The 20,613-nt window shown below is 40.2% G+C and overlaps 1 protein-coding gene across 1 annotated transcript in view; it reads left to right on the plus strand.

Annotated features, from left to right (window-relative positions):
• si:dkey-37g12.1 (atrial natriuretic peptide receptor 1) overlaps nucleotides 1-20,613 on the plus strand; it is a 141,856-nt gene that overhangs the window by 103,774 nt on the left and 17,469 nt on the right. Inside the window, exons 20-22 of the mRNA XM_039752913.1 lie at nucleotides 3,297-3,471; nucleotides 14,357-14,509; nucleotides 19,994-20,117. Coding sequence (XP_039608847.1) covers nucleotides 3,297-3,471; nucleotides 14,357-14,509; nucleotides 19,994-20,117 — 452 coding nt within the window. The remainder of the gene's footprint in view (nucleotides 1-3,296; nucleotides 3,472-14,356; nucleotides 14,510-19,993; nucleotides 20,118-20,613) is intronic.

Here is a 20,613-nt window from a genome sequence, read left to right on the forward strand (position 1 = left end):
GCCTGAGCAAAATAATTCACTAAAGAAACGTTAAGCTAAAAATCAGTAAACAGGTTCCTTGCCTAGAACAAGCTGCACAACAATTGGCCATTCAAGGAAATTGCTAAAGAAAAGCCCACAAAAAATTAATTAACTGAAAAAGAACTTCTAACAGAAACAGAAGAATATCTGTTTTACTAATGACGATAACAAGCTAACTGCCATTCAAAATTACAAAAAGACTGATCAAGGAAATAATGAGCAAAAATAGATTTGTAAAATACAGAAATATTGAATTGTGTGTCCATAGTAATATCAGTGTTCCATAACAGGAGGAAGATTATTCACTTAATCTGCTAAATTAAAATTTTATATGGTATTTATTTTGATTGTTTCAAGTACTTTACAAATGCAGACACTGTAAGAAATAAGGCTGCAGGCACATTTGATTAAATCTTGGGGGAAATTACAACAGTAACACTGAGTTAACTGCAACAAGTGCACCTATTCAAGGTAAGGACAACTGTTAAGCTAAAGGGAAAATCAACCAATCTTGATTCCCCACTCTGACTAATATAAGCTAATTTTCCTATTGCACTATACCTCTGATATTATTGATGACAGAAGGAGTAAGCTGACAGCCGAGAAAGATGAAATGCAATTTTTTCAAAACAGTGCGCAGAGAGATGTGTAAAAGATGAACCAGTAAATAGTGTTTTTTTTGTGTGAAGTTGTCAAAGGTGAGGCAGCTAAATCAATAATCAATACTGACATACACACAGAGGCATTTTCAGTATTCCATTGTTTTCTTTTTAATTATTGAGTAGTTGGGAAAATAATACTATTTATTTTCATTTTGTTAGGAGACCCAAGTTCGCTTCCCGGGTCCTCCCTGCGTGGAGTTTGCATGTTCTCTCCGTGTCTGCGTGGGTTTCCTCCGGGTACTCCGGTTTCCTCCCACAGTCTAAAGACATGTAGGTTAGGTGCATTGGCGATTCTAAATTGTCCCTAGTGTGTGCTTGGTGTGTGTGTGCGCACCCTGCGGTGGGCTGGCGCCCTGCCCGGGGTTTGTTTCCTGCCTTGCGCCTTATGTTGGCCGGGATTGGCTCCAGGAGACCCCCATGACCCTGTAGTTGGGATATACCGGATTGGATAATGGATGGATGGATGAAGTTGTGTACCTTATATACTTTATATTGAGGTATACAAAGAGTTTTATAGTTTTGTTCTGAGTGATTTTTAATGTATATGATACTAGAATTACAAATCCTCTAATTTCATTTTTCACAAATATACACAATATTATTTTTGCATAAGTCATGTTGTTGTGTTTCATCCTGTGGGGTGGTAGAGTATTTAACTGAAAACCTTATATATGGTATTTTTAGATTATCATCCTAAACGAAGCACATTCACTCATATAGCTCCTTTAAAACATAGTATCTGTTAAAATAAAAAAAAAACATTGCATTGTTATTGGTATAGACAAATACTCAACATTTCAATATTGGTATTATTATTGGTAAAATAAAACTGTCATCATGCCCTCTACACTGGTTATTACAGACCAATAAGTCTCACTTCTATACCACACTAAATTCTAGAAACTATATTTATATATTGAAATTACTATATAGAAAAGAATTAGAAAAACAAACCATCTGTATGAAGATAGTACACTCAATAAGAGCCAGCTTGGGTTTATTAAAAGAAGACTTTTTTGAACAGGCCTCTGGAATAGTTCACAAAATCAAAGCACATAGCCTATTTCTCAGCCTTTGATACAATCCCACACTGAACACTTATTTGGAAAGCAGAAGCTATAGCCATCAGATCTTGATTTCAAGTGGATTTACTGGTAGGAGACAAACAGTACAGATAGGACGTGCTCCGCCTGGGGTGAAGTCATCAGTGGAGTCCCTTGGGTGTCTGTTTTTGAACCCTTACTTTTTCAAATTTAAATTAATAAGACACTTAACCTGTATTTGATGTGTGATATATGCAGATGATCTTGAAATTTAGAGAGACAGCAGATAATGAGGTAGCAGAAGTAATTCTAAAAAACCTGGGCTTAACAATCTTCAAAACTGAACAAAAATGTGGGAAACGTATTTTAACATTGAAAGGTACAAAGCGGTATATGTAAGCAAATTGAACATTAATTATAAATACAAGAAGGAAGGCACTGTCCTACAAGAAACAACCTCAGAAAACGATTTAGGGGTTTATGTCAACACAACATCCTCATGGTATAAGCAATGTGCAGGAGGAACTGAAATTCAAAACTGCACTAACAAAATCAGCAGTGTTAAATGAAACCTTTAAATGTATACATCAGTCCAGTCTTTCTGCATATTTTCTTTACAGGGATATTGTGTTCAAAATAATTACTTATGAACACTCTGAAATAACTTTTTTTTTAATGTCCGGCACCTCCTGACTCACAAGCATGAAAAACCCCCAAACAGAATATACTGAACAATTTGACCTGCTGTCAAGTTATGTAAGATATCAATCTTTTTTGGGGTTGCCACCTGTTTTCGGCCCTCTAGACCTGAGAAATTCTAATATTTCAAAAATGTGACACAACTATTCTTGATTTTTATGTACTTCTACCTCATGAAGTAAAACATCATATTTCATTACAATACATTAGGATGACTTACACTAATTCAGACCATTTTAACTCTTTAAATTTGCCGTGTGTTGAATGTAAACCAAAGGACATTATGCTCAGACTATATAATGTAGTAACAAGACTTCATCTGGAATGCTGCATGTAGATCTAGTTGCCAGGTTACATAAAAGACACAGCAGCACTTGAAGTTGCACAGAACAACCAGGTCAAAAGAGCATGTCCTGCTCTAGCAATCTCTTGGAGTTAAACTACTTTAGCCTCGAGAAGAGAATGCAACAGAATTCTTTAAAAAAAAAAATGGATTACATACTCAAGGACACCACTTGGAATTAAGGGGAACTGTATTTAAGACAAATGACAAGAAGTACTTCTTAACACAACAAATTTTTGGGTATCTGGAATAAACTGTATTTAAAGCAGAAACCTTGAAAACCTTCAAAAAAAGTGTCCGGATGAGATATTTGGATGTCTTATTTATGAGCCAACCTAACATGCTTGATGGACTGAAGTCTAAAGTTCTTGAGCCATTGCTTTTCATAATAGCGACAATGGCTCAAATGGTCTGGTGATTCAATTGTTCAAACTTTTTTGCAAAATATTTTAGTTAATATTTTCAAATTGTAATAATAAAAAATGGTACAATAAAACCACATGTTAATATGTATTGCCTTTATTGCAGAAATTGTTGAAAAGATAAAGACAGAGTACAATAATCCCTTCCGACCCCACACTGATAAAGTGGGTTGTCCTCAGAATCTGGAGAATTTAATGAAATCCTGCTGGAGTGAGAAACCTTCTGAGAGACCTGACTTTTCCATTTTAAAAATATCAGTGAAGAAATTAGACCCTAACATGTAAGTTTTTAATTATTTCATTATGTAGCTAGGTTTACAAAATAATCACATCTTTGTGTTTGTCTCTGCATTTTGGTTCTCCTTCTCCTGCTAGTTGAGACTTTATTCCAACCCAACTTTTGAGTAGAAGTAGCTAGAATGTGGCATTCTTGGGGTCACTTCCTACCATGCCCTTATAGTATGTATGGGATTAGTGACAGCCATAATGGTGCTCTTGGTAATCTAGTCTGGAACTTTCTTTTGTGGTCCCTGGTTCTCCTTCATTACTGAGCGACATTACAATTCACTTTACTAATACAATTTGTTCGTACTATCCATCTATGTATCAATCGGGTAGGGACCAGTGATAGAGCAAAACATTTTGGTGGCACAGTTCTTCTTGAATGAATTGAAAAAATATGTTCTCTCTCTCTCTCTCTCTCTCTCTCTCTCTCTCTCTCTCTATATATATATATATATATATATATATAAATATCTCGATTCTAAAAGAAAATCTTTGGACGAGACTATTGCCAAGAGATATTTTCAAGTTGGTAGAGGGGGTCCCACCCTCCTCTCAACCATTTCCGATTAACAGCCCATGACCACGGTCCTCTCATCTCTCATTCGTGTGAATGCTTTTGTCAGACACAGTTCCTGCGCTCTGAGCTCTTATACATTTTTTACGTTTTCCTCACTTTTAAGTTCCCAATAAAAGAAGACTTATTATGTCCAAATCTTATTGAAGAATTTTATCCCAAAGGGTTATCAACAGAAGAAATGAGTAAATGGGCACTCCTAGCAACGAGAAACGATGTAAAACAAATGAACACGAAACTTGTCCATCGGTTACATCGCAAATTGGTTAAATGTGTATCAATAGACTTTGCTGAAGGAGTTGGTGGTGATGGTGCAGAAGATGAACACTTCAATTTACAATATCCCGTAGAATATCTATAACCATTAACACCGTCCGGTCTTCCACCGACCGAATTACTGTTGAAAGAAGGATGTATCGTAATGTTATTGCGTAATTTATGTATGAGTGATGGGCTATGCAATGGGACAAGATTAGTTGTATTGAAAATTGGTCGAACAATTCTAACATGTAAAATTTTAACAGGCAACAAGAAAGGTAATTTAGTACATATTTTGCGGATAACATTAGACACCAAAGGAGATTTTGATATACTGTTCGTATTAAAATGTTTACTGTTTCCCGTTAGCATAGATTTTGCAATGACAATAAAAAAAATTGCAGGAACCAACATTTGAAATAATTGGTTTATTTACTAGAGAGAAAGAAACAATATTTAATCACGGGCAGTTATACATTTCATTGTCACGATGTAAGTCCAAACACAGAATCAAAATTCAATGCGATATGGATGAAAAGTTGATTCCAAATATTGTTTTTACTTAAGTTTTACAGTAAAAGTTTAAGTTTAAAAAGTATTTACATGTTAATTTCAAAGCCAAACAGAACAAAAACTTATATTGCAATGGATACCTCTAACGAAACGTTTTACTATTTTTTACTATGGTTAATCACTCACTGTAATGCAAAATAGTTAGTTCTATTATGCATATATAACAATTCCCATGAAAATAACAATCTATTTAAATTGTACATCCGCGTCACCATACGTGAGTGGCAGAGTTGCAAAGTGGGTAGCACACAGTGTCCACCCTGGGGTTAGTGAGCGAAGTGAGCAGGGGGCAGAGCCCCCTAATATATACAGATAGATAGATATTCAATTATACCAAATTTTTCCATAATTCATATTGTATACAATGTATGACAACGTATTGAAAATGCATAATTAAAAAAGACAATAAGTTCCACAATCAAAAATAAGCAAGATTTGTGTGTCTCGTTTTCAAGTAACTATTCAAGCTGAGAATTGAATGAGACTCATTCACGGTTAATGATCTGAAGGATCCAGTGAATGATATACAGTATGCCAGGTACAGTCAATGAGCAATAAAAAGCGTGCACTACAGTAAAGTTAAAAGCAAATAATTGTTTCATATGGTTCAGTTTTGAGAATAATGGTTGAGAATAATTTGTTAATATACAAAGCGGTGCAAATATATTCATTTAATATTGCTTAAAACAATGCCAATAATGAACTGTACAAAATAAACAATTAATACATTCTAATATCCATATGTTGTTGCTGAATTGTACTGTATACTTGTATGTTAAATAAGAGAATCATCGGTGACAGAGATGTGATTCACCTGTAATGATTCAGTTCATACTCCAAAGAATAATAAATGAAGTGAACAAAAATCATGAATCAGATGGACAGTAATTAAATCTGCGCTTTAACACATGGTGCTTCAAATTCCTCTGAATCGATTTGTATAATTCATTGAGAAGTTGTTCAAAAAAGAACAAATTATTTGTTAATTACTCATCACTATCATGCACCCTTGAGTCTTTTGTTGCTTTTAAAGAGAATGGTCTCTGAGGCAGCCTCTTTATTACCACCCTAACCAGGTTTTGGATGGTAGTAAAGAGATAACATAACAGGTCATGCATTATATTACTAGTAACAGGGTCATTACTACAAATAATATGGCAGTGACCATGAATCCACTCACAAACACATTGATTGACATGTGGTTCATAATCAGAACACAATATTTCTGTGGCAACCACACTAACCAAAGTGCCACATTTCACTCCAAAACTAAATCGTAATTTCTTATTACTTTGTTTTTGGAGATTACTTCTAGACAAGTCAATGTTTTACACCATCTGAAGGAACTGTTTACTAGTATACAAAATAATGAGAAAACAAACAGGAACATTTTAAAGAACAATACCTCATTTGAAAAAGTGTTTCCAAATGTTTAAAACACAATGTAAGTTTCCTGAAAATAATACAGATCTACAGAAAAGATGATTTAAACACTTAAAGAACCACATTAATCAATGAGTCCTCAGATATATAGCTGAAGGATTCAGTTACTAAACAGGTCACTTCAGAATTCTTTCCAGTGCTAGAAAGTTAAATGTAGAGTTTTTACTAAAAGGTGTAAACACAGCTATCAAAACCAGCAGGAACTGTTTAAAGTTTTAAATCATTAACTGTAAAAGCTACACTCATACATATTACAATATTTTTGTTAATCAGAGTTTATTAATAGCTACTTATTAATGCTAATGTCAAATGTATTGTTGTAACTGCTTTTAAAGGCCTCTGGTCCTTAATGACTGGTGGTTCATGCACCTCTTATGAAACACAGCATTTTCAGGTCACTCTGTCAAGATTGCTGCAATGCCTTTCACTGCCATTTGAGGTCATCTGATAGACATGCTGCATGCTCTAGCCATTTTTTCTTCTTATCCTTGTTATGTGGTCATGCTGTATATATTTATCCTGAATATATATATATATATATATATATATATATATATATATATATATATATATATATATATATATATATATATATATGTATATGTATATGTATATGTATATGTACAGTGGTGTGAAAAACTATTTGCCCCTTTCCTGATTTCTTATTCTTTTGCATGTTTGTCACACAAAATGTTTCTGATCATCAAACACATTTAACCATTAGTCAAATATAACACAAGTAAACACAAAATGCCGTTTTTAAATGATGGTTTTTATTATTTAGGGAGAAAAAAATCCAAACCTACATGGCCCTGTGTGAAAAAGTAATTGCCCCTTGTTAAAAAATAACCTAACTGTGGTGTATCACACCTGAGTTCAATTTCCGTAGCCACCCCAGGCCTGATTCTGCCACACCTGTTTCAATCAAGAAATCACTTAAATAGGAGCTGCCTGACACAGAGAAGTAGACCAAAAGCACCTCAAAAGCTAGACATCATGCCAAGATCCAAAGAAATTCAGGAACAAATGAGAACAGAAGTAATTGAGATCTACCAGTCTGGTAAAGGTTATAAAGCCATTTCTAAAGCTTTGGGACCCCAGCGAACCACAGTGAGAGCCATTATCCACAAATGGCAAAAACATGGAACAGTGGTGAACCTTCCCAGGAGTGGCCGGCCGACCAAAATTACCCCAAGAGCACAGAGCGACTCATCCGAGAGGTCACAAAGACCCCAGGACAACGTCTAAAGAACTGCAGGCCTCACTTGCCTCAATTAAGGTCAGTGTTCACGACTCCACCATAAGAAAGAGACTGGGCAAAAACGGCCTGCATGGCAGATTTCCAAGACGCAAACCACTGTTAAGCAAAAAGAACATTAGGGCTCTTCTCAATTTTGCTAAGAAACATCTCAATGATTGCCAAGACTTTTGGGAAAATACCTTGTGGACTGATGAGACAAAAGTTGAACTTTTTGGAAGGCAAATGTCCCGTTACATCTGGAGTAAAAGGAACACAGCATTTCAGAAAAAGAACATCATACCAACAGTAAAATATGGTGGTGGTAGTGTGATGGTCTGGGGTTGTTTTGCTGCTTCAGGACCTGGAAGGCTTGCTGTGATAGATGGAGCCATGAATTCTACTGTCTTCCAAAAAATCCTGAAGGAGAATGTCCGGCCATCTGTTCGTCAACTCAAGCTGAAGCGATCTTGGGTGCTGCAACAGGACAATGACCCAAAACACACCAGCAAATCCACCTCTGAATGGCTGAAGAAAAACAAAATGAAGACTTTGGAGTGGCCTAGTCAAAGTCCTGACCTGAATCAATTGAGATGCTATGGCATGACCTTAAAAAGGCGGTTCATGCTAGAAAACCCTCAAATAAAGCTGAATTACAACAATTCTGCAAAGATGAGTGGGCCAGAATTCCTCCAGAGTGCTGTAAAAGACTCATTGCAAGTTATCACAAACGCTTGATTGCAGTTATTGCTGCTAAGAGTGGCCCAACCAGTTATTAGGTTCAGGGGGCAATTACTTTTTCACACAGGGCTATGTAGATTTGGATTTTTTTCTCCCTAAATAATAAAAACCATCATTTAGAAACTGCATTTTGTGTTTACTTGTGTTATATTTGACTAATGGTTAAATGTGTTTGATGATCAGAAACATTTTGTGTGACAAACATGCAAAAGAATAAGAAATCAGGAAGGGGCAAATAGTTTTTCACACCACTGTATATATATATATATATATATATATATATATATATATACATACTGTGGACGCTGGCCCGGGCACAGACAGGCAGACATGTTGTTCATCACCCAACACACTGTTTATTTACAAATATTTACAAACTTTGTGCACTCACAACCCCAGTGCCTCTTGCACCGATTCCCCCAAGTCCAGGCCTCACAGTCTCTGTGCCTTGCTCTCCTGGCCGCCTCCAGTCCTCACTCCAGCTCCGTCCTCTTCCACCCGACTTCTGCTAATGACTGGTGGGAGGCGGCCCCTTATATACAGCTCCCGGATGAGCACCAGGTGTTCCCAGCATTCCTCCCTTGGCCACGCCCCAGCGTGGCGGAAGTGCCGGCAGCTCTCTGGGTGTCTCCCAAAGTCTTCCCCCCAACACTTCCTGGTGTGGCGGAAGTGCTGGGCTCCAGAGTTCCTCAGGCACCTGGGCGCCGCCTGGCGGTGGACACGGGTCCCTACAGGGCTGGGATTCCAAGCCCTTTACCCGAGGCCCCCTATATTACCAGGACGGATGCCCCCTCACGGTCTGGAGGAGCCACAAGTCCTCCTGGGTGTCGGACCACAGTGCCCCACCGCTAGCGAAGACACGCGGGTCCGAGCAACACTCCCGGAAAGGGCAGCACGTCCCCAGAGAGGGTCCTACTACATTCCCAGGGTCCAAAACGGCCCCCTGGGACACCCTTTTCGGCACCCCCTCCGACTCCAACATGCCCCTCCGTTCTGTGCAGCTCTCGCCTCCATGGTCCCCGCCAGTCGGGGTACCATTGGCCTCCCGCAGAGCGACCCATTCCAGGAGGGCAGGTTCCAGACGGCGTCGGGTCCAGCGCTCGTCTGGGCTTCGATCCTGCGAAAAGATAAAAGGGAGGGCCAGAAGCACTGCCCGGACACTCACCCCGAGCGTCCTGTCGGCCTCTGCAGTGCTTCTCCCCCCTATCGACAGCCCCAGACGTGCCAGGTTTGCTCCTCCGCCGCAGGTCCCATGCCCATCCTTGTGATGTCCGTGGGTCCGCTCTCGCAGGCAGCTCACCCAGCCGCCCAGGGGATTCCCTCTGCCTCCTCAGAGGACGGCCTTTCTCCGGACGCTCGCACCCAGTGACGCCCTCCTGTGGAGGAACGCATTCACCCCTCGGTTCCTCCTTCTCATCTTGGACGCTCCAACCGTCTGGGTCTGAGCATGGCAAAAGCTCAAATCCAGCCCCGTCTGCATCCCTGCAGAGCGACAGGAGACTGCGGCGGGCTTGGAGCGCAGGGCGCTAGGACCCAGGGCACTCATCAGCCCCCTGTGTGTTCGCTCTCCTCGCCCCGTCGGCCGTCTGCGCCACCGCGTCCGCTGTTGGGGAATTGCCTACTTGAAGCCGGTGTTCCTTTAAACAGTCACAGCCATGTTCGGCGAAACCCCCCTCATGCTTTACGGGGACGGCAAGACTTACCTTCCCCGCGATACTTCGTCGGCCAAAGGCTCCAGCGTCGCGCCGATCCTCCGTACTACTCGGCGTCTCTCCCGACGCGACCGCCTTCCCCCTCAGCTGCTCCAAGCGGTCGACGATGGTATCCAGCAGCTGTAACAAAGGCAACTCGGCGGGCCGAAGGGATCCCTCCGGCTCGCGCAGAGCCGCTCGCGAAAAAGAGACAGACGCCGGTGGGCTTACCTGTCGATCAGCTCCACTCGTCGTCTGCCTCCTGTAGGCCACTCCCTCTGGCCCAATCGGGTCTCTTGTTGGCACGAGACTGGCGTTCCTTGGTCCCGCCTCTGTACCGTCATTGGCGGGCACACAAGACACACCGGCCAATCCCGTGCCTGTCAGCGGGCCGGACAACCGGCCAGCGGCCATCTTGTCTCCCCTGCTCTGGGTGCAGTGACGTGCCTCCTCGCAGCTGCTGTGATTCCGTGAGCTGCAGCGGCTCTGACTTCGCAGCTTCCCTTGCTGCCACCGACGCGGATCCGGGTTGTCCCTCCCTGAAAGAAACAAGGTATGTCCGCCCCCGAAGGGCCGGTTATTGCAGGGCAGGGCCCCTACAGGTTTGGGCTTCCAAGCCCTCTACCCGTGGCCCCCAATACAACCAGGACGATCGCCCCCTTGCGGTCTGGAGGAGGCACAAGCCCTCCTCCAGTCCTCCTGGGCGTCCCGGCCGGGCTCCGGCCCCGACCGGGTCCCACACGGGATACTCCGGCATCAGGGCGTCGCCTGGCTGTGGCCACGGGTCCCTACAGGGCTGGGCATCCAAGCCCTTTACCCGAGGCCCCCTACATAACCAGGACGGATGCCCCCTCATGGTCTGGAGGAGCCAAAAGTCCTCCTCCGGTCCACAATATATATATATATATATATATATATGTTGTGGACGCTAGAGGTCGCTGTTGCCTCGTTGAACCCACCAGACAGACGTCCAAGGCACACTTGTAAAACACCAAAAAGATTTTAATAATAATATTCTTCAAATACAGTGCACCAAGCACCGCACACTCCACAATTCTTCCAATAATTAATAAACAATAATAATAACAACAATCCACAATCCTCCACTACCAGCAGCTCTGTCCTTTACCACCCAACTCCATCTCCTCTTGCTGGGGTTACCCAAAGTCCTTTTAAAGCCCATGACCAGGAAGTATTCCATCTCCAGGTCAAACGCCTTCTTCAGGTGCTCCAGAAGTACTGTGGGTTTCCGACCTCGAGACTCCTACGTACTTCCGTTTTAATGTTGTGATACTGATCCCCTGGTTCTTGGTGAGCTCCCCCTGGTGGCCCCCACGGCACCCAACAGGGCTGAAGAACAGAACTCCATGCCCCATGCTGCCCTGTGGGAATCCGGGGAACCATTTCCGTCCAGGGGAGCTGCAATCTAGCATCCCAGGGGATGTACTACTATAAAAAGGCTCTTTCTTCCAGTTGAGGGACGACCTGGCCAGACTGAAACGCCATCTGTCCATCACAATATGTTACAGGTAAAGCTAGAAATTGGATAAACCTAGCATTACCCAGGTAAAGCTTGCATTATTCAAAAGGAACACATGGGTAAAGTTATGTTTATATATGTTAGTAATTGATTTTTGTGACCGTGGTGGTGACTAAAAAAAACACACAACTGTAGACATCAGATTTTTATTTTTTGCTTTAAACATCAAAATAACTAAGTTCCAAATATTCAATTTTCAAGATATCTGTATGCTTTAGCAACACTTACTCAAAATTTCTTTTCAGTCTTAGTTCAACACTTTCAGAAGAGTACTGAAATGCAAACCACAACTGTAGTCGGTTGTTGTAGGCTGAGGAAGATCTTTGTACATACAAAGTTCATGTCTTTTGAAGAATTTAACTTTTGCTCATTAATTGGGTCTTCTGTTGTGAGATGTATATTTATGTATGGCATGAGTGAGCTGCCCTGGCAGGCTTAAGGGAAGCCAAAGTGGCACTTTGTGCATTTATTTATAATACATTGTATGTATGTATAAAGCCATAGCATGTGTTGCATGTTCATTATACTGTATGTAAACAATCTTCTGTCCTTTCATTTTTCTTTTGTACTCACATATTTAGTTAGTTGTCCTGCACATATGTTTTTTTTTCAACTCAAGGTAAAAGTAATGCTATAGTTGAACATCAAAATTATTTTTATGCAGGTACCAACAGTGATCCTAGAGTGTTGCAACATTTGATGACATGTCTTCCAACCAGTTTTTTACTTAAAAGCTAATCCTTTCTATTACTGGAATATCTCATCTCATCATATCTCATCTTTTAAAACCTCTTTTCCTGATGAGGGTTATGGAGCAGGCCAAGGCAGCCCACACTTTCCTGTCCCCAGGTACAGGGCCTGCCACATTGTCTTCACCCAGTGGGACATAGCCAGAGCAGTTTGAAGGGGAGTTGCCCCTAGGGCATCTTCACAGCTTTACCCAAACCACCTCAATTGGCACTTCTTGATTAGGAGAAGCAGCTAATCCACTCTGACACTATTCTGAATTACTGATCTTCTCACCCTGTCACAGAGAATCAGGCCAGCACCACGCAAAGTAACCTAATTTCTGTTGATTGTGCTTGCAACCTCATTCTTTTAGTCACTACCCACAGCTCATGTGGGACAGGGATTGACCAGTAAGCTAATTTTTTTCTTTACACTCCGGTCCTGCCTCACCATCACAGACTGGTGCTCCATTTGACTTGTCAATTTCATGTTACCTTCTTCCATCTCTCCCCAACAGGACACCCTTACATTCTTGGCTGCATTTTCATATCCTGTTCATGAAAACCACAAACAGGAGCTATGACAGAAAATCTTGACAAGACAGATCCTTGATGGAGTGAATGAATTTGACTTAACAATAAGCATTTAGACACAGCTCTCACTGAATTTATATAGGGAACGAATAGCATGAAAGAGCGGCCCTCTTAACCCATATTCCTGTAGCACCCACAACAAAGGCTTAGGGACACACTGGGTTACATGCTTTTTTCAGATCTACCAAACACATACATATTCCAATGCACCTTCCTGCAGCTGCAACAGGGAGCTTGTCTACTATTCCATTGCCAGGGTAGAATCCAGATTGTTCCTCATGTATCTTAGACTCAGCCATCAGACACAATCTCCCCTAAGAAGTGTAATTCATCTGTAGTTGGAACACGACCTCTGTTTACCATTCCTAAATACGAGGACCACTACACCAGTCTGTCATTTCAAAGGTACAATTCCCACCTTCCACGCAACATTAAATAGGAGTATTAACTACACTATCCCAACAATGTCAAGTCAGTTTAACATCACCAATCGGATTTCACCTACCCCGCCAGCCATACCACCATGGAGTCCTTGAGCCACCATTGCAGAGGTGTCCAAGACTGCATTCTGATAGAATAGCATGTACCAAGTTGAGGAGTTTCTTAAAGTGTTCCTTCCACCGCTCCAAAATTTCCCCAGAAGACATCAGCACCTCTCCATCCCTTCTTAACACAGACTGGGCAAGGTCATGCCTTCCCTTTCTGAGGCATTGAACAATTTGCCAGAACAGCCTCAAGACCATCTGATAATGTTCCTCTAAGGTCTTTTCAATTTCTGTCATGCACAAAGCTTTTGCTTTCATAACCACTTTTGCAGAAGTCTTTGTATCCTGTTGGCACCTCTCAATGGAGCTAGGAGATCCTACAGAGAGCATTTCCCGGAAGGCCACCTTCTTCATTCTGACAGCTGGAACATGCCGTTACTGGAATGTTATTATTACTGGGCCATGCTACCTAAAATGTACAATTTTCATTAAGACACTTTAGGAGTCCGTTGCTCAGATGAAAATGCTAAGGCTCCATTTATTTCTTTGAAACCGGTTAGCATTTGAACTTTAATTGATTAATTAAGTTTATTTTTTATATTGAATAATGTGTGCATTAATTAAGAAGAAGCTTAAAAAGTGAAATATAACCCTTCATATATAATATGGATGATGTTTTCTTATTAAAATATTACATTTACAGGTATTGTATCCATATTTCTTTTGTATAATTTAAACGTCCAGATAAGGTGATCATTTTCATGATTTTGAATTATGCTTAAGGTGTCAGTGGTTAGTACATTTTAAACTAAAACATGTGTTGCTATTTTTGAACTCCTCTAGCTCATTGAGTAATTTTGCATAATCTGTGGTATAATGACAAAAGCACAGAGTGGCCCAACGCTGTGATTTGTTTTGCTTGGCTTAGAGTAGTACCACTGTCATATAAAACACATAAGCAGATGCTTTCGCAAACCTTTCAACAAAATGCATAAAGCTTGTTTCATTTATTTTCAGTGAGTTCAGAGGAAGTGAAAACATTCTAGACAATCTTCTGTTACGCATGGAGCAGTATGCAAACAATTTGGAAGAGCTGGTGAATGAGCGAACTGCAAAATTTCTGGAGGAGAAACAGAAGGCAGAAAGTCTCTTAACACAGATGTTGCCACAGTAATGTTTCATTAATATTATATTTAAATGAAATTAGGCTTCTCTTAATCTGTTTTGCTGCTCAATATATTACATACTGTGTTGCTCAAGAAAATCAATGCATCTTCAAAGATAATAACATTTTAGAAAATTAAGCTTTTTAAAACAGAAGTGTAATCACAAACAAATCTATAGTTAAGCTATTTATAGTTTACTAAATCAAAACAAGGGCAGACATTACAGTGCCATGCAAAAGCTTTCAGAACCTTAACAAATTCTCTAATTTTAAGGAATAACAAGTCCTATACTTAAAGTTTGCTCTCTATGATATTTTTATTTTATCGCACTGAAACCGCAAATTATCATTTATGATTATTGTGTTAATGTGACATTAACTTATCATAGAAACAATTTTTTACAAAATGAAAACATACATATTACTTAATACATAGAGTTGGTGGTCATGCCTTGCCAAAAATCACCCTTCAAGAACTTCTCAAAAACTGCCTCCAAGAAGTGGTGGCTGTTTATGAAGTACTCACAAAAAACAAGCAAAGCAAGCAAGATATGTCCTTCCCTATGACTCAGAACCATGCTCTGCAGCTGCTGCTTGATCTTCGTTATATCAGTATGGTCTTGAATTCAAGGCAGGAGGAGAGCAAGGTTGGCCGTGCCATGATAGACCCTAGGATTCAGCAAGTGATAGACACTTTGGAAAGTTACATTGACCCATTTGATTTGGATGTGTTCACTCAGCCTCTGAATAATAATCTGACCAGTCTTTTACAGAGGACATCTGTCCTCCTTGGTTTGATTACGGGTACAAAAAAGCATTTAATCAGCCATAACACCTATGTAAACTCCCAAGAGCCATATAATATTCTTCCACTAGCTTCAAGCCAAATACGATTTGGTCTCCTGCCACTCAGTATGTCTTCCACACGGACATCCAAATCATCTACAAGGAGTTCTGAAAGTATGAAAGCACAGGCTCTTCCTGTATCTGTTCCACCAACAGAAGATTCATTTCGGCCAGGATGTCTGTTCCAACAGCTGGCATCCCAGGATGAAGAGCCTGCCACATCCTCTTTGTTTAAGCTTGGCTGGCTGTCCAGCATGACCAAGTAACTCTCTTGCAAGGAAAATTTTAGTGAATGTACAGAGTTTATAATAAATAAACTTACATAAAAAAAAAAGAAAAAATGTTAAACTCAAATTCGCCAACTCTTTTCATATTTTCTACAGCCGGCAATAACAGCTCTTTAGGGGTAAGTATGCACCAGCTTGGCACACTGTACAGGAGTGATTTTGGCACATTTGTTCTCCGTGTTTCATGTTAGTTCGACGCTTGTACAGTGCAATTTTCAAATAGCATGGTCTGTGTTTCACTTGTGCCACACAGGCTCTACAATTGTCTCATTTGACCCTAATCCTTTTCTCCACATCAGTGATTTCTGTGCTGCCCTTCCACTCGGGCCATTGTTATGTAGGACTCTTGATATGGCTGAATGATGCACTATTACTCAAGTCTGAGCTACTGAACTCTTTAGCTCTGTCAAAGTGATAGTTGGAGTTTCAGTAGCATATCTCAAAAGTCTTCTTGTTTACACAGAGTTTTGAGGGGCAACTTTTGCTAAGTAGCAGCTGAAAAGGTTGATGTATTGGTAGCTTCTAAATTCTTGGATATTATTTCCATCCCTTTTCCAAATGTACATATTTGTAATATTTTTGATTTACAAGGTAAATAATGATCCACAGACTGACATGAGTATTCTGCCACCTTAACCTTAAGAGAGGACAAAAATGAATGGATGGACAAATTCATATCAAAATAATTTTTATTTTTCTGGATATGTAATTGTCCATACTTTATTCAGCTGACTAAATACAGTGGGGCCATATTATCAGTATCAGCAATCATCTATAACTTTATTCCATGCCTGGAAATAAATGCCCCACATCAACCTGAGCTAAAATGGGTTGACCTTAAATCGATGAAACCACTAAAAGGAATGGACAGTTAAAACAATTAACATCCTCATATAATTTGTTTCACCACAATGAGATTTTGCAATATTCTGGTCTTTCTATTAATTTGTCAACCTTTGTCTCTTTGAAACAGGACTGTTATTGGTTTCATGCTTTTTGGGGGAGTGTCCAGAACATGCATGAAAACACCACTATACCCCATATATACTTTCTTCTTCTTCTTTCAGCTGCTCTCATTAGGGGTCGCCATAGCGGATCATCTTCTTTCATATCTTTCTGTCCTCTGCATCTTGTTGTGTCACACCCATCACCTGCATGTCATCTCTCACCACATCCATAAACCTTCTCTTAGGCCTTCCTCTTTTTCTCTTGCCTGGCAACTCTATCCTTATCATTCTTCTCCCAATATACTCAGCATCTCTCCTCTGCACAAGTCCAAACCAACACAATCTCGCCTCTCTGACTTTGTCTCCCAACCGTTCAACTTGAGCTGACCCTCTAATGTACTCATTTCTAATCCTATCCATCCTCGTCACAACCAATGCAAATCTTAGCATCTTTAACTCTGCTGCCTCCAGCTCTATCCCCTGCTTTCTAGTCAGTGCCACCATCTCCAACCCATATAACATAGCTGGTCTCACTACCGTCCTGTAGACCTTCCCTTTGACTCTTGCTGATATCCATCTGTCACAAATCACTCCTGACACTCTTCTCCACCCATTCCACCCTGCCTGCATTCTCTTTTTCACCTCTCTTCCACAATCCCCATTACTCTGTACTGTTGATCCCAAGTATTTAAACTCATCCACCTTCGCCAACTCTACTCCCTGCATCCGCACCATTCCACTGACCTTCCTCTCATTTACACCCATATATTCTGTCTTGTTCCTACTGACCTTCTTTCCTCTTCTCTCTAGAGCATATCTCCACCTCTCCAGCATCTCCTCAACCTGCTCCCTACAGATCACAATGTCATCAGCAAACATCATAGTCCACGGGGACTCCTGTCTAATCTCTTCTGTCAACCTGTCCATCACCATGGCAAATAAGAAAGGGCTCAGAGCCGATCCCTGATGTAATCCAACCTCCACCTTGAATGCATCTGTCACTCTTACCGCAGACCTCACCACAGTCACACTTCCCTCATACATATCCTGTACAACTCTAACATACTTCTCTGCCACTCCTGACTTCCTCATACAATATCATAACTCCTCATGAGACACCCTCCCATATGCTTTCTCCAGGTCCACAAAGACACAATGCAAATCCTTCTGGCCGTCTCTATAATTCTCCATCAACACCCTCAGAGCAAACATTGCATCTGTGGTGCTCTTTCTTGGCATGAAACAATAATGCTGCTCACTAATCATCACCTCACTTCTTAACCTAGCTTTCACAACTCTTTCCCATAACTTCATGCTGTGGCTCATCAATTTTATTCCCCTGTATTTACTGCAGTCATGCACATCTAACTTATTCTTAAATATCAGCACCAGTACACTTCTTCTCCACTCTTCAGGCATCCTCTCACTTTCCAAGATTCCATTAAACAATCTGGTTAAAAACTCCACTGCCATCTCTCCTAAACACCTCCATGCTTCCAGTTCACCGACAAAAGCGCGATAGACATATGAGCCCCGACAAAACCGCGACGGACAAATGAGCGCTGACAAACCTGCTAACTGGTTTTCAACAAATGCGTGCTGACAAAATCGCGAGAGAGGCCAAGAGAGTGGGACGCGTATGTGCACATTATGTACACATTATGTGCTAGGTTATAACTGTTATAACTGCTGATGGCATGCCGTGAACAAATAACTCAGTTGAGGGTTAGCATAACATGTTGTATACAAAGCGGATTTACCAGCAGTCAGGCAGCCAGCAAGTCTAAATACGCTCAACTATCAAGACGTCTTGCTGCAATTCTTCCTACATATGCAGGGCGTGATCTTAAGAACTATCTGCGTGCCGTGCTGATGGCATGCCATGTCTCATAATATTGACTTCTAAAATAAACATTATTATATATTCTTTAAACTAGTAATTCATATTTAATGAAACTTTCGCGATTTTGTCGGCGCAATTTTGACGCCGCGTTTTAATCGACGCTATTTTGTCGGCGCTCATATGTCTATCGCGCAAATATATATATATACCCCATATATACTTTATTGTTTTTAATTGCATTGTGTATGCATTTAATTCTCTCCCTAAGTCAATTATGCTGGGAATACAGGCATATCTAGTCAAGTTCCTGCCATCATCCCTCAGCATTCAGCAGAGAAGCCCATGAGCCCTGTTCCCTTCTCCCGACACTATCCCTCAGCATCCACAGGAATCTCTCTGAGCGGTTGGTCTCTCCTGCTTCCTATGTGCTCTGCAAGAGCAACCTTGCTCCGTGACAGTCATCCACTTGCTCTACCCGGGACAAAATTCTTGACTGTCTACCTCATCTCTGCAGCAGTACTTTGTTTTTCTTTCTTTCTTTCTTTCTTTCTCTTTAAACTGTGTACACTTTTTCTTCATTTATATGCAGCCAATCTCCTCATCAACACCCAGAGGCCACTCTGCCTTGCCAAAAAATTTACCTATGCCCCCCTGAGCCTGAGCACATTGTTTTTAATAAAAATATGCACACTGCCATGTACCCTTAAACATGGTGTACCACAATATCACATATAATTTATTTTCTAAACTCACTTATTTTATGACTGGACTTTTTATGGACTTTTTGATCCACTATGGAGATGCTTAAATAGGGATTATGTAACAAAAGACAGTATCCATTGCAAAGATGACATGTCTGGTAACAGGGTGTTGTTGACAACAGGAATATGGACACAACCAAGGGGAAAAAAAAAACATTAAAACGGTGATATACAAAAATAATAGAGGCACTGTTGTCTTTTTGGTGTCACTGTCTAATTGGAGGACCTTTCTTCAATTACTAGTAAGTTTAATATGCATTTCTTAAAAAAAAAATGAAAAGAAAACCCACACAGACACAAATAGATTATAGAGATTCCAAAAATGCATTGTTTAAGCCAAATTAAATACTAACAGTTGTGAGGCATTAGCTTTAACCACTGCAAATACTGAACAAAACTAAACCTATACTAGACTCCCTAACACTGTACATTAGAGACTGAATATTCAATTGACCTTAACTCTGTGCTCTTCCTTTTTTTCTCTCCTCCCAGAACTTATGAAAACCCAAGCAAAGAGCAGAACACTTGCTTTCAAAAAAATTCCAAATTGTCCAAATTATAATTACAAATCACAAAACATCACCAAAAATCATATCAAATAGTATCAAAAGATTCTCATATTTTAGTAAGGCACTCTTTAACTTACCAAAGGTGCAAACCTTGTTTATTTACTGCATAAGAAAATGTTTTTTCTAGTTCTGACACAAAATTTTAATTTTGGGGGTTATCTTAGGATAAGAATGGTATAATAGTATAAGAGTGGCATTTAGCCTGAAGATGTGATTTTTTATTTTCAATTTTTTAGATCAGTTGCCATTCAGTTGGTTGCTGGGAAGACAGTAGAAGCTGAGACCTACGACAATGTTACAATCTATTTTAGCGATATAGTTGGATTTACCTCCATATCTGCCAGCATTACTCCAATGCAGGTAAGTCCATAATCACAGAACCATAATGTATAAATGGAGCATTAATAATGTTCTATGCTTGTTCCATGTACTTTTACTAAAATGTTGTTCAATTTAAGTTGAAAAACAAAAACATTAAAAAATCTAAACATATGTATTTGCTCATACATTTTTGGGGGATGGAGAGTCACACTTATAGGCAGCCTAGTTCCAAAGTCAGAGTACAGGCTTATGGCCTCCACAGGTCCAAAATGGGTAAAAAGCTTTTAAATATCAAAATTTCCACCAAAATTGAAGAGGAAAATATTAAAAACCAAGGACAAACAATGTTCTCTTAATGTCTTTTAAAGCTATATAAAAATTATTTTAAAAAAATAACACAAGAAAAGACACATTATGCAAAGAAGCAAAATACGTTTTGCCTAAACCCAAATCTTAAGATCACAAACCAGAAACATTACCTTAAACATAAGCTGGACAAAACCAGGAAATCCAAAAAAAAAAAAAAAAAAGAAAG

Source organism: Polypterus senegalus, chromosome 4, assembly GCF_016835505.1.
Source record: "Polypterus senegalus isolate Bchr_013 chromosome 4, ASM1683550v1, whole genome shotgun sequence".
In the NCBI taxonomy this organism is placed as follows: domain Eukaryota; kingdom Metazoa; phylum Chordata; class Cladistia; order Polypteriformes; family Polypteridae; genus Polypterus; species Polypterus senegalus.